The 22,663-nt window shown below is 35.1% G+C and overlaps 2 protein-coding genes across 15 annotated transcripts; both read right to left on the bottom strand.

Annotated features, from left to right (window-relative positions):
• Nucleotides 1-2,984: 2,984 nt before the first annotated feature.
• On the bottom strand, nucleotides 2,985-8,929 carry LOC149159515 (heparanase-like protein 3). 14 transcript variants are annotated; one of them, XR_016261746.1, is made up of 4 exons: nucleotides 7,995-8,929; nucleotides 7,609-7,789; nucleotides 6,464-6,655; nucleotides 2,985-6,258 (listed from the first exon to the last, which is right to left on the bottom strand). XR_016261746.1 is itself a non-coding variant. In XM_089436484.1 (3 exons), exons 2-3 carry the CDS (start codon nucleotides 6,665-6,667, stop codon nucleotides 5,899-5,901), a joined length of 564 nt encoding a protein of 187 aa, XP_089292610.1. In that variant the 5' UTR covers nucleotides 6,668-7,105; nucleotides 7,221-8,929; the 3' UTR covers nucleotides 2,985-5,898. The 14 variants fall into 14 exon arrangements, 12 of the variants coding, with proteins under 12 accessions (XP_089292610.1, XP_089292609.1, XP_089292612.1 ...); XR_016261745.1 differs by having other exon boundaries at nucleotides 2,985-5,565; nucleotides 5,690-6,258; nucleotides 6,464-8,929; XM_089436484.1 differs by having other exon boundaries at nucleotides 6,464-7,105; nucleotides 7,221-8,929.
• On the bottom strand, nucleotides 8,664-14,414 carry LOC149159514 (uncharacterized). Its single transcript, XM_089434333.1, has 5 exons — nucleotides 14,288-14,414; nucleotides 11,700-14,082; nucleotides 10,273-10,363; nucleotides 9,353-9,617; nucleotides 8,664-9,269 (listed from the first exon to the last, which is right to left on the bottom strand). Exons 2-5 carry the CDS (start codon nucleotides 11,794-11,796, stop codon nucleotides 8,664-8,666), a joined length of 1,059 nt encoding a protein of 352 aa, XP_089290459.1. The 5' UTR covers nucleotides 11,797-14,082; nucleotides 14,288-14,414.
• Between the last annotated feature and the right edge of the window lie 8,249 nt (nucleotides 14,415-22,663).

The following is a 22,663-nucleotide window of genomic DNA, read 5'->3' as shown; positions in this document are numbered from 1 at the left end:
AGATAGTCCAACCATAATTATTTAACAATTTTAAGTAGTAAATGACATAGTAAGATAAGGGAACGAGAATCATTTTTTCAGTATGAAAAAAGCTTGATAGTATTAAAAATCAAATAAACCTATAAATATATGAGTATAGACTGAGATGAGAGAATAACTTGGCTGTACAGTCAGAATGGGAATAATGTCGAGCAAAATTGCCTAAAAGCCTAAAATTCCCAAGGGTACCATAGCAAGAGAGATTCTATGTGCAAATAAAATAGAGGGAAAACAGTGCTTTTACCAGATTGATGCCTAGATAGGAAAAAATCCCCAAATGAGGTCGAAATCTGCCCGCTGGGCGAAAGTATGCCTTATGTACAAAAAAAACAGTTGCTTTGAAACATACCTGGGAGATGATATGAAACAGAAGATTTATGAGTCAGGTAGACAAAAGTCCTAAATCAAATATGTTTCAGCTTCCATTTTTATGTCCATTTTCCATTTGCCCATTTGAGTTAGGAGCCCTTTCTTTGACAAGTCATCTACTTGCGTATTCTGGGATCTTTTGACATGATGAATGGAATAATCCTTCCTCCTTCTCCGTAGTGTGTCAATTTTGTTCATCCATCCAGAAAGGTGTTGATTTTTTTATAATACTCTTTGCTGTGACATGATCTATAATTATTTGAGAGTCTCCAAAGATCTGTAAAAACTGAATATTTAGGAATAAGCTAAAGTAAAGTAGCCCTAATAGCGCCATAGCCTCGGCCTTGTTGTTAGTTCCTTTTCCCCATTCCAGTATATAGAAAAATGTTGATATGCTGAAAATCATTATCGTTCTACCAATAATAAGAAATCACAATGATGAGAAAATTTTCTTTAAATCATAAAGGAACAAAATAATTACAGGAATAGTCACGGCACTCAAAAAGATCAGGGCCAATGGTGTTCTACCCACAATGACCTTGAGTCACTTTCCTTTGAATGTTGAAAACAAGTACAATAAAAGTAGAGGCAACATCCCAAGGAAACGACAGACACCATGAATCATATTTTAATAAAACCATTACATCTTGAGCTATAATAAATGAGAAATGTTTACACTGCAAAGACAATCGAAACCACCGATAAGTTCTGAGGTGGCTGACGAGGGAAGAATTCACCCAAATATACAAACAACAGATTATAGAGGCTCCTTCCAACTGAAGGGGGCAGAGAAAAGTCATTAAAATGATAAGAAACTTTAAAGACACTAATCTTTAAGCCTGGGCTCTGCAAATTCAGCCATGTGATGCTAGAGAAATCCTGATTTCATCTCTTAATGGTCCTATGTCCATATAAGAAATCCACGCGAGTAGAAGAAGTTCAAAATTGAAAAAAGAAACTAGCACAGAAGAAAGGCCAAGACACATGTTCGCGGCCGACAGTTCCCGGAGGACTAGACACCATGAGTATAAGCTTTTTCCTCTGCAACCAGAGGTTCCACCTACAAATCACAAGCATTAATTCAGATAAATTAGAAATTTCATATGTGTGACCTACGATTTAAATCTAGAAACTCCAAAAACACACTAAATTCGAATCACAGAAACGAAGCTAGCGAAAAATTTTCGAACCCTCCTCCTGATTCACTTCAACCATGGAATCCTAGGTCCGAAAGTCTAATTATAATATTCCACTAGAAGAAGAATTAACCCAAAATAGTTTTAACTAGTTGTAGCGTGACACTTAGCCGCCTTACTAACGGTAAAATGAAAAAACAACATGAAAGGAGGGAAGTGAAAAAGGGTTAGGATTAACATGGAATGAATCTCCACTGTCCAACACCCAAAAAATGGATCTCAACTGTCCTTACAAATTGTACAAATGGAATGTGACAGTAACGTGAGGTTGGCCATGTGGCTATTGCTCATTAGGCCAGGTGGCTAGGAGGATAGATCGTTAAGCTACCCAGAGATAAATCCCTCATAGAAACCAAAGGAAATGTTTACATGACATATAAAAGACATACGAGAGTTATACAATTAATGTTATAAGACAGTAAAGTATGTTAACCCTTAGGCTTTTAATGATACGTGCTGGAAAATCTTATGGAACAATGATAAGTCATTGGGTATTAATCTTATGTAGAGTTTCAGGAGTACATAATCATAAATGGTTATCCAAAATTCCACGAATAAAATATATAAAATGGAGTACATAATCATAAATAGTTAGAATAGGAGTACATAAAATATTACTCCATAATCATGGAGAACCAAAATTCCACGAATAAAATATATAAAATTGAGTACATAATCATATATAAAATAGAGTACATAATCATAAATAGTTAGAATAGAAGTACATAAGAGTACATAAAATATTACTCCATAATCATATATAAAATGGAGACCAAAATTCCACGAATAAAATATATAAAATTGAGTACATAATCATATATAAAATGGAGTACATAATCATAAATAGTTAGAATAGAAATACATAATTTAAGAGTAAATAATCATAAATGGTTAGAAAATAATAAAAAATAGTTAGAATAGAAAAAATACACAATTATAAATAAAAATCTCAATAATATAATTCAAGAGTACACTACATAAATGGTTAGAAAATAATCATAGGAGACCAAAATTCCACCAATAAAATATATAAAATTGAGTACATAATCATATATAAAATGGAGTACATAATCATAAATAGTTAGAATAGAAGTACATAATTTAAGAGTAAATAATCATAAATGGTTAGAAAATAATAAAAAATAGTTAGAATAGAAAAAATACATAATTATAAATAAAAACCTCAATAATATAATTCAAGAGTACACTACATAAATGGTTAGAAAATAATCATAAATAGTTAGAATAGAAAATGTACATAATCATAAATAAAAACCTAAATAATATAATTCAAGAGTACACTACATAAATAGTTAGAATATAAAAAATAATCATAACTAGCATTTGCAACATCACATGTTGCAAAGGAAACGCCGTAAGGCAATGGCATAAGAAATAATAGCATAGAAGAAAGAAGTCAAAATTCACGCCACATTGAAGGGCTTGGCTAGGCAGATGAAAGAGGGAGGATATGTGCCTAAGACAAATTTTGTGTTGCAAGATGTTGAGGAGGAAGGTAAGGCAATGGCATAAGAAATAATAGCATAGAAGAAAGAAGTCAAAATTCACGCCACATTGGAGGGCATGGCTAGGCAGATGAAAGAGGGAGGATATGTGCCTAAGAAAAACTTTGTGTTGCAAGATGTTGAGGAGGAAGAGAAAGAATACATTCTCTGTGGACACAGCGAGAAGTTGGTCATTGCTTTTGGGCTTATCAATACAACCCCTGGTACATCAATCCAGATAATAAAAAATCTTCACATATGTGGTGATTGCCATGATGCCACCAAATTTATCTCTAAAATTGTTGGGCGAGAAATCATTGTTAGAGATATAAGTCGTTTCCATCATTTCAAGGATAGCTTGTGTTCTTATGGAGACTACTGGTGATATTGAGTGAAGAGGATTAAGAATCACAATGGCCCATTGATAAACAATACCTTGCACTTAATTGAAGTAATTTAAAATCACAACAATCAAGAAGTGCTTGTGAAAAAGCATCCAATAGACGAAAAATTAGAAGAACCGATATTTGATCCTTTGTGAATTCATTTTCCTAATAAAGATTACTAACATCAGATAATTTGACATAGACATTCTTAAATCTTTTCACCAAGAAAGAACGTATCTTGTTCTTAAATCTTTTCACCATCTTGTTCTTAAATCTTTTCACCAAGAAAGAACGTATCTTGTTCTTAAATTTTTTCACCAAGAAAGAACGTATCTTGTATCTTCTTCGATAACCAATTCACCTATGCCACACAACAAAACAACCTTTCTATGGGTTTTGCTTTGAACACTTCCCTTATTTGCTACCTTACAAAGGTTTTGAGATAAAGCGTAAGTTATTAAATTTCTTCCTTTAGTTTTTTTGCTTGTTTCATAAACCAATAAATCTGCAAGTTATCATTTGTAATCTGCCAGATTCTAGGATCAGATAATTTGACATAGAAGTTCTTAAATCTTTTCACCAAGAAAGAACGTATCTTGTATCTTCTTCGATAACCAATTCACCTGTGCCACACAACAAAACAACCTTTCTATGAGTTTTTCTTTGAACACTTCCCTTATTTGCTACCTTACAAAGGTTTTGAGATAAAGCGTAAGTTATTAAATTTCTTCCTTTAGTTTTTGCTTGGTTCATAATCCAATAAATCTGCAAGTAAGTTATCATTTGTAATCTGCCGGATTCTAGGCAATTTTGACCAGAAAAGGTGCAGGGAAGCTCTCCAATAAGTCTGATTCTGGTCAATTTTGACTAGAAAAGGTGCAAGAAAACCCTCCAAAAAGTCCAACAGATAGCCTACAGCATTTCCTTTGAAGGGCTTCCATCCAAAGGACACTCGTTATTGATAACCAGGAATCAGCCTTTGATATATCAAGGTGTATATACCTGGCAATATTAGCAGGCCTAGAAAACACTGGTTCGTGCCTATATTCAACAAATAATTGTCTATTCTAATGTAAAGATAAAAGCATCGATATAGTAACAGTTGATTCGCATGAGATGGTGGGATATTCGTATGAGATGGTGGGATATCCAGGCAAATTTTTCCAAATTAATCAAAAACTCCTTAAAAAGGGTACCTTTTTTCTACTTAAATAAGGATTTCCCATTTTAAACATTTTTTATTGTTTCAATCCATAAAAGCATCTTGTAGGAGAATTTTTAACCATGAACTGTTAATTATATGTCACCAGATATGGTACGATATTGTATTCAACAAATAATTGTCTATTCTAATCTAAAGATAAAAGCATCAATATATTAACAGTTGATTCGCATGAGATGGTGGGATATCCAGGCAGTTTTTTCCAAATTAATCAAAAGCTCCTTAAACTGGGTACCGTTTTTCTACTTAAACAAGGCTTTGCCATAAAAGCATCTCGTAGGAGAGCGTTTAGCCATGAACTGTTAATTATGTCACCAGAAATGGTATGATATTGTAATGATTCTCAGGAAATTGTCAGGAAACAGAAAGATTGCTTGTTCACAACATAACTTTAACTTAATCTGAATAAACATTGCAGGAAACTTGAAGCCCGATTTCTGTGAACAATGCTTTAGCATTGCCTCAAACTGATGAAGAAAACTCAGAACATAACAACTTTAACTTAATCCTAAAAAACATTGCAGAAAAAATCATGTATTATACACAGCGAATATATATTTATTGTTTGTTTCCATCCCATGTCTAAACGGTGTCTTTGAGGCCGGGCTTTAGATCCTCACTGTAGAACTTATTGTATTCCAACGAATCCCCTTCAGTTTTTCGAAGCTCCACCACGAAGAGCTAGGGTGTGACTTCGAAAATCTCTGCATCAATGGAGAATACCCAGACCTTTCTCTGCAAAATGCACTCCATTATAGGAGTACAGAGTGCTTCTGTTGATGCTCGACCTCTGCTCTTTGCATGGGATTTGTGCTAGAGCTGGGTGGATCAACGGCCTGATCCACGACCTACACAATCTGCAAGCTCCCTTAATCTAATACAGTCACAGAAGCAAAAGCAAGGTACCTAAACCTGAACATGTAATGCCAGAAATGTAGTCTCGAGGTCACTATGCGAGGAAGAAAATCAGACCTATTTAAATCTTAAGCAGGCCTGTATCAATGCCGATGAATTGCGACAAGTCCACACCCACATTTTTCTCAGAGAGCTTGACGGAAACTGTTTTCTAAATTCCAAACATGTGAGCGTGTATTCTCACAATCTGCGAGCTCATCTTACATCATTCACTCAGCATTCTCTGTATATGCCCAATATTTATGTGAACATATACACATAAATCCCTAATTGCTGCATGCTGGCAATTGAACATCGGGAAGAGACACAAATGCAATAGAGAGAGGTGCTACAAAAATACGTTTGTCAGCATCAACAGTCATCACTTCTAAAGAAGGTATCTCACCCTTAGGGGTCACATAAAGAATTTTCCCATTGAGAAGCATAGTTTGGTTGTTGAGATTACCATCTTTAGCTATCAAATGATACTTCAGTCTCGATCTTGCAATCAAATTCCTCAGCTCCTTGGCATTTGAAAACTTCAAGACTGTATCCATTTCTTTTGCGAAAATTCCTAAAATGGTAGAGAGTTGCACAGAGGTACGAGTGTCCCTACTAAAGTTGATCAACATTAAAGTGATTCCTCTCTGGTTGTGAAAAAATGACCACACAGAACGATTAGATGGAGTCTTTAAAAGAAAGAAAGAAAAGGGGGTTTCATATTAATACCTTAATTCGTTTTACCACATCCATACTGTTGCTAAGTATGCATTCAATGAGCAAATGATTGGGCAGAATATCGAATGCAACAAATAATAAACTAACTAAAACCCTGGTTTCTGTCCTCTTTACCGAAGTGAGTGGTTTCTTTTGAAAATCCTTGTAAATCTGTTTCAGAATCTTATCACGCTGAATTACATCAGCTGCATACTGCTTCAAACTGATGCTCAGCATTCTCTGTATATGCCCAATATTTCTGTGAACATATACACAGCAGAGAACACAAGTGTGATGGCCAGCATTCTCTGTATATGCCCAATATTTCTGTGAACACATACACAGCAGAGAACACAAGTGCGATGGCGTCAAGATGCAGTGATGGTTGCCCCATTTCACAAGCAGTAGAATAACAACTTTAACTTAATCCTAAAAAACATTGCAGAAAACATCATGTAGTATACACAACGAATATATATTTATTGTTTGTTTCCATCCCATGTCTAAACGGTGTCTTTGAGGCCAGGCTTTAGATCCTCACTGTAGAACTTATTGTATTCCAACGAATCCCCTTCAGTTTTTCGAAGCTCCACCACGAAGAGCTAGGGCGTGACTTCGAAAATCTCTGCATCAATGGAGAATACCCAGACCTTTCTCTGAGAAATGCACTCCATTATAGGAGTACAGAGTGCTTCTGTTGATGCTCGACCTCTGCTCTTTGCATGGGATTTGTGCTAGAGCAGGGTGATCAACGGCCTGATCCACAACCTGCACAATCTGCAAGCTCCCTTAATCTAATACAGTCACAGAAGCAAAAGCAAGGTACCTAAACCTGAACATGTAATGCCAGAAATGTAGTCTCGAGGCCACTATGCGAGGAAGAAAATCATACCTATTTAAATCTTTTGCAAGCCTGTATCAATGCCAATGAATTGTGACAAGTCCACGCCAACATTTTTCTCAGAGGGCTTGACGGAAACTGTTTTCTAAGTTCCAAACTTGTGAGCGTGTATTCTCACAATCTGCGAGCTCATCTTACAGCATTCTCTCACCATTCTCTGTATATGCCCAATACTTCTGTGAACATATACACATAAATCCCTAATTGCTGCATGCTGGCAATTGAACATCTGGAAGAGACACAAATGCAATAGAGAGAGGTGCTACAGAAATACATTTGTCGGCATCAACAGTCATCAACTCTAAAGAAGGTATCTCACCCTCAGGGGTCACATAAAGAATTTTCCCATTGAGAAGCATAGTTTGGCTGTTGAGATTACCATCTTTAGCTGTCAAATGATACTTCAGTCTCGATCTTGCAATCAAATTCCTCAGCTCCTTGGCATTTGAAAACTTCAAGACTGTATCAATTTCTTCTGCGAAAATTCCTAAAATGGTAGAGAGTTGCACAGAGGTACGAGTGTCCCTACTAAAGTTGATCAACAGTAAAGTGATTCCTCTCTGGTTGTGAAAAAATGACCACACAGAAAGATTAGATGGAGTCGTTAAAAGAAAGAAAGAAAAGGGGGTTTCATATTAATACCCTAATTCGTTTTACCACATCCATACTGTTGCTAAGTATGCATTCAATGAGCAAATGATTGGACAGAATATCGAATGCAACAAATAATAAACTAACTAAAACCCTGGTTTCTGTCCTCTTTACCGAAGTGAGTGGTTTCTTTTGAAAATCCTTGTAAATCTGTTTCAGAATCTTATCACGCTGAATTACATCAGCTGCATACTGCTTCGAACTGATGCTCAGCATTCTCTGTATATGCCCAATATTTCTGTGAACATATACACAGCAGAGAACACAAGTGCGATGGCCAGCATTCTCTGTATATGCCCAATATTTCTGTGAACATATACACAGCAGAGAACACAAGTGCGATGGCGTCGAGACGCAGTGATGGTTGCCCCATTTCGCAAGCAGTAGAAAGAGACACAAATGCAATAGAGAGAGGTGCTACAGAAATACGTTTGTCGGCATCAACAGTCATCAACTCTAAAGAAGGTATCTCACCCTCAGGGGTCACATAAAGAATTTTCCCATTGAGAAGCATAGTTTGGCTGTTGAGATTACCATCTTTAGCTGTCAAATGATACTTCAGTCTCAATCTTGCAATCAAATTCCTCAGCTCCTTGGCATTTGAAAACTTCAAGACTATCCATTTCTTCTCCGAAAATTCCTAAAATGGTAGAGAGTTGCACAGAGGTACGAGTGTCCCTACTAAAGTTGATCAACAGTAAAGTGATTCCTCTCTGGTTGTGAAAAAATGACCACACAGAAAGATTAGATGGAGTCGTTAAAAGAAGGAAAGAAAAGGGGGTTTCATATTAATACCCTAATTCGTTTTACCACATCCATACTGCTGCTAAGTATGCATTCAATGAGCAAATGATTGGACAGAATATCAAATGCAACAAATAATAAACTAACTAAAAGCCTGGTTTCTGTCCTCTTTACCGGAGTGAGTGGTTTCTTTTGAAAATCCTTGTAAATCTGTTTCAGAATCTTATCACACTGAATTACATCAGCTGCATACTGCTTCGAACGGATGCTCAGCATTCTCTGTATATGCCCAATATTTCTGTGAACATATAGTGCGATGGCCAACATTCTCTGTATATGCCCAATATTTCTGTGAACATATACACAGCGGAGAACACAAGCGCGATGGCGTCGAGATGCAGTGATGGTTGCCCACACCAAGATGCAGTGATGGTTGCCCACACCAAGGTGCAGTACATTGCCACTGGAAGGGACTGCTGGTAGACTAGGCTGATCAAAACCATTGTTTGTCGTTGCTGCTACTTCATGAGAGGAATTCACACTCATACAAGCATTTTTATCCTGAGAAATGCTCTTATCATCATAAAGAGCCTGAAGAACCTCAGACAACGGTGGAGCTGACATCATCGCCTTGAGATCTTCAATCTGTATATGCCAAACATTTTAGCAAGCTCAATATTCACAACATCAATAAACCTAACAAATGAGTAGACTTCACTACACAATACCTTATCTGAAAGATCTAACATTAGACCTTTAAGCGCATCAACTTCATCATCCACGGCACTTGTAGCCAGTGTACCATTATGAAGATCTCCCTCGGGAACATTATTTGTCTGTGCATCTTTGCCAGAACTTTCACCTTTGGATGTCTCAGCTTCATTTGTAAGTTTTTGCATACGTGATGCACATAATAAATATGCCCGTTGGCAGTAACTTAGTGCATCTGGGATCTTGTTCTGCATCTGTAGAGCCAAACATATCTTAAAACATCTATCGATAAATTAAGGTTGTGAACAAACAAACACTGCATATATATATTACAACCAAGCAGCACCACAGTGAAGAGTCGGACATATAGGAAAAGCACAAACTATCCAAACAACACATTCATTAGCTTATTTTATCCCAGTTAAGTCCATGCACTCTTTCCTAAGTTCAAATGGCAAACTATCCATTATTGTAGCTAATACTGATAAGAACCTTAGCTATATATATTACAGCCTAGTACCACGGTGAAGAGAGCATACTAGGAAAAGCACAAACCAAGGATTGAAGTAGGTTCAACTATTACCATACACCACATTTATAAGCTTCTAATATCCCTATATATATATATATATATATGGTTTTGAATATTACAGTCTAGTAACGCAGTGAAAAGAGCATACTAGGAAAAGCACAATCCAAGGATTGGAGTAGGTTCAACTATTACCATACACCACATTTATTAGCTTCTAATATACCCGTATTAGTTTTATGCACTCTTTCCTAAGTTCAAATAGTAGACTATCCATAATCGTAGCTAATATTGATAAGCAATGTAGTTCTATAATTTTGCATGCTTTTTGGACATATCAGCATCTTGACCTAAAGAAAGCCTATGAAGAATAAATTATAAGTACAGAATATAAATAGAAAAGGATACAGTTGTGAAATATGACAACTGTTGGGTTCTTCCAAGCGTTCTAATATAGAAAGAGCTCTCAAGTAATCACTTGCAGAAGTCTGAAAATCCTCTGCAACCAAACAACCAGGTTTAAAAAAGAGCATTGTAACATTCCCTGCTTGTACAAAATTTTAGCTTTATCAACCTACATCTTTCCAATGATACATCTCCTAAGGCACTTATAACATCCACTTTTTCAACAGTATCTTCTTGTTTATCCAGAACCACTCTTGCAGATTCAAGCATCTTCCATGCCATATCCAGATCAGAATCCTCCTCATCTTCACCTTCCACATCAACATCCTCACCAGCATCTTCCTCATCTGAAAGATCTGACATTAGACCTTTAAGCACATCAACCTCATCATCCACGGCACTTGTAGCCAGTGTACCATTATGGAGATCTCCCTCGGGAACATTATTTGTCTGTGCATCGTTGCCAGAACTTTCACCTTTGGATGTCTCAGCTTCATTTGTAAGTTTCTGCATACGTGATGCACATAATAAATATGTCTGTTGGCAGTAACTTAGTGCATCTGGGATCTTGTTCTGCATCTGTAGAGCCAAACATATCTTAAAACATCTATCGATAAATTAAGGTTGTGAACAAACAAACACTGCATATATATTTTACAACCAAGTAGCACCACAGTGAAGAGTCGGACGTATAGGAAAAGCACAAACTATCCAAAGTTCAAACAACACATTCATTAACTTATTTTATCCCAGTTAAGTCCATGCACTCTTTCCTAAGTTCAAATGGCAAACTATCCATTATTGTAGCTAATACTGATAAGAACCTTAGCTATATATATTACAGCCTAGTACCACGGTGAAGAGAGCATACTAGGAAAAGCACAAACCAAGGATTGAAGTAGGTTCAACTATTACCATACACCACATTTATAAGCTTCTCATATCCCTATATATATATATGGTTTTGAATATTACAGTCTAGTACCGCAATGAAAAGAGCATACTAGGAAAAGCACAATCCAAGGATTGGAGTAGGTTCAACTATTACCATACACCACATTTATTAGCTTCTAATATCCCCATATTAGTTTTATGCACTCTTTCCTAAGTTCAAATAGTAGACTATCCATAATCGTAGCTAATATTGATAAGCAATGTAGTTCTATAATTTTGCATGCTTTTTGGACATATCAGCATCCTGACCTAAAGAAAGCCTATGAAGAATAAATTATAAGTACAGAATATAAATAGAAAAGGATACAGTTGTGAAATATGATGACTGTTGGGTTCTTCCAAGCGTTCTAATATAGAAAGAGCTCTCAAGTAATCACTTGCAGAAGTCTGAAATCCTCTGCAACCAAACAACCAGGTTTTAAAAAGAGCATTGTAGCATTCCCTGCTTGTACAAAATTTTAGCTTTATCAACCTACCTCTTTCCAATGATACATCTCCTAAGGCATTTATAACATCCACTTTTTCAACAGTATCTTCTTGTTTATCCAGAACCACTCTTGCAGATTCAAGCATCTTCCATGGCAAATCCAGATCAGAATCTTCCTCATCTTCACCTTCCACATCAACATCCTCACCAGCATCTTCCTCATCACTTTCTTCTCCTTCAGCACCTTCCTCTATATCATATGCACCATTACAGAACTTTAGGAACCTTTCTATGAGTTTTGCTTTGAACACTTCCCTTATTTGCTACCTTACAAAGGTTTTGAGATAAAGCGTAAGTTATTAAATTTCTTCCTTTAGTTTTTGCTTGGTTCATAATCCAATAAATCTGCAAGTAAGTTATCATTTGTAATCTGCCGGATTCTAGGCAATTTTGACCAGAAAAGGTGCAGGGAAGCTCTCCAATAAGTCTGATTCTGGTCAATTTTGACTAGAAAAGGTGCAAGAAAACCCTCCAAAAAGTCCAACAGATAGCCTACAGCATTTCCTTTGAAGGGCTTCCATCCAAAGGACACTCGTTATTGATAACCAGGAATCAGCCTTTGATATATCAAGGTGTATATACCTGGCAATATTAGCAGGCCTAGAAAACACTGGTTCGTGCCTATATTCAACAAATAATTGTCTACTCTAATCTGAAGATAAAAGCATCAATATATTAACAGTTGATTCGCATGAGATGGTGGGATATCCAGGCAATTTTTTCCAAATTAATCAAAAGCTCCTTAAACTGGGTACCTATTTTCTACTTAAACAAGGATTTGCCATTTTAAACATGTTCGATTGTTTCAATCCATAAAAGCATCTTGTAGGAGAGTTTTTAGCCATGAACTGTTAATTATATGTCACCAGAAATGGTACGATATTGTATTCAACAAATAATTGTCTATTCTAATCTAAAGATAAAAGCATCGATATATTAACAGTTGATTCGCATGAGATGGTGGGATATTCGCATGAGATGGTGGGATATCCAGGCAGTTTTTTCCAAATTAATCAAAAGCTCCTTAAACTGGGTACCGTTTTTCTACTTAAACAAGGCTTTGCCATTTTAAACATGTTCGATTGTTTCAATCCATAAAAGCATCTTGTAGGAGAGTGTTTAGCCATGAACTGTTAATTATGTCACCAGAAATGGTATGATATTGTAATGATTCTCAGGAAATTGTCAGGAAACAGAAAGATTGCTTGTTCACAACATAACTTTAACTTAATCTGAATAAACATTGCAGGAAACTTGCAGCCCGATTTCTGTGAACAATGCTTTAGCATTGCCTCAAACTGATGAAGAAAACTCAGAACATAACAACTTTAACTTAATCCTAAAAAACATTGCAGAAAAAATCATGTATTATACCACAGCGAATATATATTTATTGTTTGTTTCCATCCCATGTCTAAACGGTGTCTTTGAGGCCGGGCTTTAGATCCTCACTGTAGAACTTATTGTATTCCAACGAATCCCCTTCAGTTTTTCGAAGCTCCACCACGAAGAGCTAGGGCGTGACTTCGAAAATCTCTGCATCAATGGAGAATACCCAGACCTTTCTCTGCGAAATGCACTCCATTATAGGAGTACAAAGTGCTTCTGTTGATGCTCGACCTCTGCTCTTTGCATAGGATTTGTGCTAGAGCTGGGTGATCAACGGCCTGATCCACGACCTGCACAATCTGCAAGCTCCCTTAATCTAATACGGTCACAGAAGCAAAAGCAAGGTACCTAAACCTGAACATGTAATGCCAGAAATGTAGTCTCGAGGCCACTATGCGAGGAAGAAAATCATACCTATTTAAATCTTTTGCAGGCCTGTATCAATGCCGATGAATTGCGACAAGTCCACGCCCACATTTTTCTCAAAGAGCTTGACGGAAACTGTTTTCTAAGTTCCAAACTTGTGAGCGTGTATTCTCACAATCTGCGAGCTCATCTTACAGCATTCTCTCAGCATTCTCTGTATATGCCCAATATTTCTGTGAACATATACACATAAATCCCTAATTGTTGCATGCTGGCAATTGAACATCTGGAAGAGACACAAATGCAATAGAGAGAGGTGCTACAGAAATACGTTTGTCGGCATCAACAATCATCAACTCTAAAGAAGGTATCTCACCCTCAGGGGTCACATAAAGAATTTTCCCATTGAGAAGCATAGTTTGGCTGTTGAGATTACCATCTTTAGCTGTCAAATGATACTTCAGTGTCGATCTTGCAATCAAATTCCTCAGCTCCTTCGCATTTGAAAACTTCAAGACTGTATCAATTTCTTCTGCGAAAATTCCTAAAATGGTAGAGAGTTGCACAGAGGTACGAGTGTCCCTACTAAAGTTGATCAACAGTAAAGTGATTCCTCTCTGGTTGTGAAAAAATGACCACACAGAAAGATTAGATGGAGTCGTTAAAAGAAAGAAAGAAAAGTGGGTTTCATATTAATACCCTAATTCGTTTTAGCACATCCATACTGCTGCTAAGTATGCATTCAATGAGCAAATGATTAGACAGAATATCGAATGCAACAAATAATAAACTAACTAAAACCCTCGTTTCTGTCCTCTTTACCGGAGTGAGCGGTTTCTTGTGAAAATCCTTGTAAATCTGTTTCAGAATCTTATCACGCTGAATTACATCAGCTACATACTACTTCGAACTAATGCTCAGCATTCTCTGTATATGCCCAATATTTCTATGGACATATACACAGTAGAGAACACAAGTGCGATGGCCAGCATTCTCTGTAAGCGGCTGACTGTGTACCATGGCTTTTGTGTCACCTTCTTCACCGCCGAATGGATGGATGGCTCTCCTCACCACACCCTGCCATCTTCGACAAGGGACATGATCTGCTTCTCCCTGATGTTCAGATCAAGGGGATCGAGGTGCCTCACATTGCTGTCCTCTCTCATCCATCCACAGACGGTTGGCCTCTCTTGGCCTCTCTCATCCATGCATAGACGGTTGGCCTCTCTTGGCCTCTCTTTACTGACGCTTGGTTTCTAAAAAGGCCGATGATCTAATGGCTGAAGTTTATTCCATCGTCTAACAATCAATCTAAGGGCCGATAACGAGACACCGCGGCACGGAGGGGAGTTCCTCTCAGAGGGAACGCCTTACGGCGTAAATAGTTAGAATAAAAAAAGTACATAATCATAAATAAAAACCTAAATAATATAATTCAAGAGTACAATACATAAATAGTTAGAATATAAAAAAAAAACTTAGATAATATAATTCAAGAGTAAACAAATAGTAAGAATATTTCAATATATGTGGAAAATGGAGTACATAATCATAAATGGTTAGAATAGAAAAAAAAATTGTATGAGACCTATAACTCCAAAAATTTCACAAATATTAAGAATAAAAAGATATATGTGGAAAATGGAGTACATAATCATAAATGGTTAGAATAGAAAAAAATTGTATGAGACCTATAACTCTAGAAATTCCACAAATAGTAACAATAAAAGAATATATGTGGGAAATGGGTATGTGCCATATGGTATGTAGATTCAAAACTAGGCCTAGGGAAAACCACCATAAGATAATAACATGTATATAATTATATATAATATTATATGATGTGAATGCCAAAATAATTGGTCTTTTTGTTGGTAATAAGGTACATAACTAAGTCAGCGTCGCAAGACAAGATAGAAGAAGCTTCAAACCCACCTCCTTTGGAAGGATAGTGAATTTATGTGGAGTTGGGAGGAGAGAGTACTCCTCCAACAACTCAATTCTTTGAGATTATGAGAAGTTTGCAGCAAGAATTGGCCAATATCAAAACTAATCATGAATGGTTGTTGAAGGCCAGTGAGGAACAAGAAACTTTGATAGTAGACTTGATTGAAAATTCTAGTCATAAACTTACGGACGAAGAAGGGAATAGAGATAAGGTAGACCCTATGAAGAGGAAATGCACTAAGACAGAAACATAAAAGTATGAGACTGATAATGAACTTGATAAAAATTATCCAAAGACACCCAAAAAAAAAATTTGGAGTTACAGGGAAAGTTTAAAAAACTTAAACCTCCTACATTTGATGGTGAAAAGGAAGAGGATGCAAAAGCGTGGATACTCAACATGATAAAGTATTTTCAAGTCTATGAGTATGATATTTATTTGAAGGCCAGATTAACATGTTATTGATTGTAGGGAAAAGAAGATCTCTAGAGGGATGAGATCAAAATAGTGAATAGCCTAGTGGAGAAGATAGTTTCATGGGAAGAATTCCATAAACAATTTAAGTCTAAATGTTTAAGTGAATGGTACTATGATGATGGGGAAAAATAGTTCCACGATTTAAGATTGGGGCAACTAACTATGGATGAATTCAATTCCAAATTCACTAATCTATTACGTTATGTCTCCTACATCAAGGAAGAGAAGGCCAAAGTACAAAGATCTTTAAACTACTTGCCAGTCTCTTATAGAGAAAGGATTGAGTTCGACAATCCTAAGATGATGGATGAACCAGTGAGGAAGGTAAGATTGTGTTATCAACAATTTAAAAATATAGGAGAAGGTTCAAAATCTTAGTAAAGAAAGGATACAAATAAATCTACAGGTGGGTTGAAAACACAAAAAACTGCATTTCTAAAGAATTTTGTAAGGGACCACTAGTGGAAAAGGTTCAATAGAAGAAATCCACCCCAACCTGTCCAATCTCAAATGGGGTCAAAGCTAATGGACCTGAATAATAAAAGGGTAAGTCGGTTAAGGAAAGAGAACCTTTGAGGTTTTGGCGATGTTGAGAACCCCACTTGTTGACAGACTATCCACAAAACCTGAGATCCATTCAGAACATATAAGTTGTGCATGTAGAAACAACAGTAAATGATATTGGAAGGAACATTCCAAAGATAAGTGCGGCATTAGAATATATACATGGGGAGCACCAATCCATCGTGATCGAGATTGAAGGTAACATACTAAACCATCATGTGTCTGTATTAATTGACCCAAGGGCTAACCTTAGCTATATTAGTCCATAGATAATGGAAAATTTGAAATTAAAGGATGAAAAATTTAAGAATGCATGGTTAGTACAATTAGCTATGGGGACAAAGAGAAAAGTAAGCAATTATGTAAAATAGTTTCCAGTGAATTTAAATGGTTTTCCAACTAAATTAAATTTAAATATACTTCCTCTAGGATAGTATGATTTTTTGATAGGGATGGATTAGCTAGAAAAACACATAGTTATAGTAACTTATTTACAAAATATAGTGAGTTGTGTTAATGAAGAAGGAATGACACAACTGCTAAAAGGCATAGAAAAACCAATATCAGTCAGAAAAATTTCAGCATTGCAGCTTAAAAGAAGTGCTATAATGGGCTCTCAACGTTTTGTCGTCCATATTTAATAAAATAATCAGCATATAGAAAGCCAAAACTTAGATGAACTGTTGGTGATCAGGGAGTTTAAATATGTATTCCCAGATGAAATTCCAGGACTACCTCCCCATAGATACATATATTTCTCTATTGATTTGGTAGCAAGAACTACTCCATTGTCTAGAGCGTCTTACAAAATGAGTATTCTAGAGTTATTAGAGTTGAAAATGTAGTTATAGAAATTACTCAATAATGCTTGCATTAGACCCAATGTCTCACCTTGGGGATCCTTGATGTTATTTGTGAAAAAAGAAAGATGGTACCTTTATAATGTGCATAAGTTACAAGAAATTGAACAAGGGGGGAAACCATATTCTCAAAAATTGATTTGAGAACAAGGTATCATCACCAAAGAAAAAATACAAAGACATATACAAAACATCTTTTTGAACCAAATATGGCCACTACTGATTTGTCGTGTTACCATTTGGTATTACAAATTCACCTACAACATTTATGTGTTTAATGAACAATGTTCTTAGTAAATACCTAGATAAATTTGTGTTGGTTTGTATACATGACATTTTAGTGTATTTCAAGAATGAAGAAGAACATGAAAAACACCTGAGGATGGTACTACAAACTTTGACAGATCATCAATTACATGAAAAATTTAGTAAATGTGAGTTTTACAAGGACAAAATACAATATTTTATTCATGTCATTTCAAAGGAGGGATTGGATGTTGATATTGAAAAGGTTAAAGCCATTTTAAGATAGCCCATACCTAAGGATATGTCAGACGTCATATCCTTCATGGGAATTACAAGGTACTACAGAAGATTCATTGAAGGATTTTCAAGGTTTAGCTATCCAATTAATTCCTTATAGCATAAGGGATAAAAAATTGAGTGGAAAGGGAAGTGCCAATAAAGATTTGACAAGTTAAAACATCTATTAATAGTAACAACTAATTTTGAAGATTGCAAACCCAAAATGGAGTTTGTAGTATGTATTGATGTATGTCTAGAAGGACTAGGTGGTGCTCTGATGCATGACAATTGTGTAGTGGCCTATGAGTTGAGGAAAATGAGAATATGACTTATAGATGGTTGTTGCCATACATTCTTTAACAATATTGAGACATTATTTTGTGGGAAAAAAATTTCACACTTATTACTGACCACATTAACTTGTAATAGCTTTTCAACCAATCAGATCTAAACGCTAGACAAGATAGGTGGATGACCTTTCTTAGTGAATTTGAATTTGATATAAGGAACATTAAGGGTAAAGAAATTGATTTGGCAGATGATTTAAGTAGACATGCAAATTCACTAATTAAAATTTCTATTAGCAGTGTTAAAATAATATTTTTTTAAACAGATCATAAATTCAATACAAGAAAATGATATTTATTAGAAAATTCAGCAAAAAATGCAGCAAAGAGAGGTCCCTAGTTATGCAAAAAATGTAGAAAATCCACCTCTCAGTTGGATTAAACCGTAGGATAGGCTAACCCTAGGACCCTATGCTTTATAGGAAATGGAACGGGTGGTGAAAAAGATCAAACAAAATCTAAGAACTGCATAGGATAGACAAAGGAGTTATGCTAATAAAAAGAGAACACAAAGATTTTAAATTAAGAGAACATGTGTATGTCAAATTTAAACCCAAGAAGAGTACTCTAAGATTAGGAAATTGTGCTAAGTTAACACGAAGGTTCTGTCTTCCTTTTGAAATCCTAGAGATAGTTGGCCCAATGGCATATTAGCTGGCATTTCCTAGTCCTATAAAAGTACATAATATTTTTCATGTATCTTTGTTAAAGAAATATTTTCATGATAACTCTCATGTGGTTCATTGGAATTTGATACAAGTGCAACTCGAATGACATTTCTAGGTATATCCATATGAAATATTACATTGGAGAGAAATCTTACTCCGAAATCAAGCCATCACCCAGGCTAAAGTGAAATGGAAGCACTTTACCCCAAAGGGAGGCACATTGAAAATGGAGGAAAAAATGCAATAAGCATTTCTAGCCGTGTTTCAAAAAGAAAATAGCTGAAGGAAAAACATCAAGGATGATGTTTAATTCAAATGTGTGGGGGGGGGGGGGGGGGGGGTGTGGTGGGTGGCGGAGATGCAACACCTTATATTTCTTCTTTTAAATATTGACTATTTTTTGGCATGGAACTATTATTGGATTAAATGGGTATGGGAGACATGTTTCAAATTTTGTGATGATGCAATTATTTTATTATTACCGATATAATAAATCAATTATTTGGAAAAAAATTAGGAAAGAGAACTAGAGTTTAGAAAATTTCTTTCCAACTTGGGAGAAGTTGTTGGCAGTCAAGTCCACATGATGGACCTTCCCTAAAATCTCCTAAAATTCACTAGGAGAAAATAATTAGAAATAAATTGATTTAAAATGATGGGAGAAAAACATTATGTTAAATCACTTGGAGAAAAATACTAATTAGGCTAGAATAAAGTGTTATGGGAGAAAAAGGAAGGCTTTAAAAAAATGAAAGGATCTTTTTCAAAAACCAAAAAACAAAAACAAAAGGTTTAGGCATAAATCTTGGAAAACCTTAATGCAGGACATTGATGGAAAAATATGTTGGGAAGAAAAATCTATAAGGTAAACCACTTAGGAGGCAAAGGGGTTATTGATTCTGCAAGGCAAGAACATATTAGCTCAGGTAGAATTGGTTGAGGTAGTTCATGGTCGGGAGGAATGTGCTTGGTTCTTGAGTATTTTTCCCAAGCGAAAATTACGGTTAGGACTTTGGTTATGTTATTTTATTGAGACTGAAGGGTAATTGAAATGTGATCTTGTTTAAGTTTTATTGTTGATAAGGAATATTAGCTTATGTGTAGATGATAATTAATGAAAGATATGCATGTGGTATATATGTTTATGTGATTCATTTATGTATGCTCGATAAGGATATATTCGTTAATGTATTATTGATGTTGGTAAGAGCTTATCGTTAGGCATGCAGGGAGATAAACTATATAAATTAGTGATCATATATGGATTCCCTTATGTATGAAAGAATATAAGTTTCGATTATCAATTCATTTTTTCCATAGGATTTCAAAAGAAGTAAATGAAAATTGATTATCTTCAAATGGTAAACTTATATAAAAGGTTAAATAATGTATATATAGTGGACCCTATAGATTCATTATTGTACACGCACGTATTGGAATCAAAATAAGTGTATATAGTGCATGCATGTGAGATGCACTCCAACTAATTTAAAATATGACAAGAAGAAGATTGAATTCAGTTAAGTGAGGACCGTTGGTAATTATTCACATAGGAGTATTCAAGAACTATGTAGGAAGTAAAACAATATTTCTTCTCTCTTGTTATTATTAAATGAAATATTTAATTCATTTTCTCCAATACTTGAAGGGTGTGATTATTGAGGCTTAAATTCATTGAACAAATAAGTTATCCTATAGGTAAAAATGCTTATATCATGAAAAAAATGCAAAGGAAAAATAGAGGGGGGCATGTCACCAAGAACATAATTCAAAATGCAGAGAGTAGGATTGAATTTCTACTTGAATTTAAATTCACTTGTGAGCATGGTGATGACTAATATATGTATAAATTGTCCCCCTGATCAATTTGATCATCCATGGGTATATTCGAGAATTGTATTTAAATTTGTGTTAGACCATAGGAAATGTGTAATTAAAGAATCATACTAGTGTAACTGACAATGTGTAAAATGAAAAATTAAATAGTTTAACTTAGTATGGAAGAGAGATCACCACATCAGAAGAAATGAATCAAAATAATCATTTATGTCATATGGAAGAGTCATATTGTGTACCTAATAACTGAAAAATGATTATGAATACCAATTATTTATATAACTCGTATGTCAGGTAACCATGGAGAAAATCTGTGATAATAGAATGGAATAATACCTGACCAAACTCTTGTAGAGAGAGATATTGTTAAAATTAAGTGATATTTAACTACGTAGTTTAGTACAATACCATTACGGTTAGATGATACACAACCACATATATATATATATATATATATATATATATATATATATATATATATATATATATATATATATATATATATATATATATATATATATATATATATATAGATATATATATATATATATATATATATATATATATATATATATATATTTCCACCAAGATAGTCCAACTAGAATTATTTAACAATTTTAATTACTAAACGATGTGGTAAGATAAGGGAACAAGAATCAGTATCATGCTACCAATAATAAGAAATCATAATGATCATAAAAAACTTATTTAAATCATGAAGGAATGAAATAATTCCAGGAATATTCATGACACTGAGAAATATCAAGGTCAAGGGTGTTATAGCCATAGTGATCTTGAGTCACTTTCCTATGAATTTTTAGGTAGTATGTTAAATAAAGACTAGTACAGTAAAATTAGAGGAAAAATCCCAAGGACACCGCAGACACCAAGAATCATATTTTAATAGAACCATTCTATCTTGAGCTATAATAAGTAAGAAAATGTTAGGTTGCAAAGACAAGCGAACCCACTGCTAAGTTCTCATGTGACTGGCAAGGGCACAATTAACATAAAATATACAAGTAACAATTTATAGAGGCTCCTTCCAACTAAAGGAGGCAAAGAAAAGTCATTAAAGTGATAAGGAACCCTAAAGACATCAATATTTAGTCTTGGGATCTACAAATTCAACCATGCAAAAGGAAGGAGGATTGTTGACTTATGATACAATAACTGAAGTCAAAGTGTTGAAAACTTCCAACTATGAATGATCGAAAAAGCTTCCTAGTGGGTTACCCAAATCACTAATAATACTTGCATTGAAAGTAGACGAACCTGTGAGGGTTTAGAAAGAAAAATCAATCTGAAAAATTGTTTTTGGTGTGATACAAAAATCTAAAAAAGAGAGAAAAATATAATAAACACTTACCTTGAGAGAGACCACCCCATTTTCCCAAAAATCTCCCTAACACATCTACACAAGAAAAATCCCATGAAACTATTGTAGTGGCTACGACACCCTCCAAAATTTTGGCCTATGCTCAATTTTAGATCCTTCCTTGGTCTTGTACATTGTTGTCGCAAACACTAAGATTCATTTCATGTATTCGTTTGAACTGTTTTGGTCCCATTTGCTACTTAGTATAATTGTTGTATTTTCGCACGTAGGATGTTGTATCAATTGTAAAAGCTCATTATTGTGGTTTTAAGGGTTCATATCTATGTTTATGAGTTGTCCTAACTTTGTAAACACCTGTTGCACTCATTCATAGAGTTTTGAGCACTATCGCACAATTTTCAGCGCAGTCGTTGTAAGGTGTAACTTAGGTGTCATACTTGTCTTAACTGGTCATAAAACAGTCACACACAAGAAGATATTTTTTTCTTGTGTCATGCGTGATCAATGTTTTTGAGTCGTCAAGTATTCCAAGTGCTAGATAATAGTCAAAGTCTTATCACTTCACATAATAGTGTCATTGATCTATCACTTAACCATTTCCGAAGAGGCTTCATGACCCTTCAACTTGACTTCA

Source organism: Pinus tabuliformis, chromosome 5_2, assembly GCF_031772625.1.
Source record: "Pinus tabuliformis cultivar Carrire ecotype Pingquan chromosome 5_2, CPIR1, whole genome shotgun sequence".
Classification (NCBI taxonomy): Eukaryota; Viridiplantae; Streptophyta; class Pinopsida; order Pinales; family Pinaceae; genus Pinus; species Pinus tabuliformis.
The sequence above is the reverse complement of the archived record's forward strand: the minus strand, read 5'-3'. Positions and strand labels throughout refer to the sequence as shown.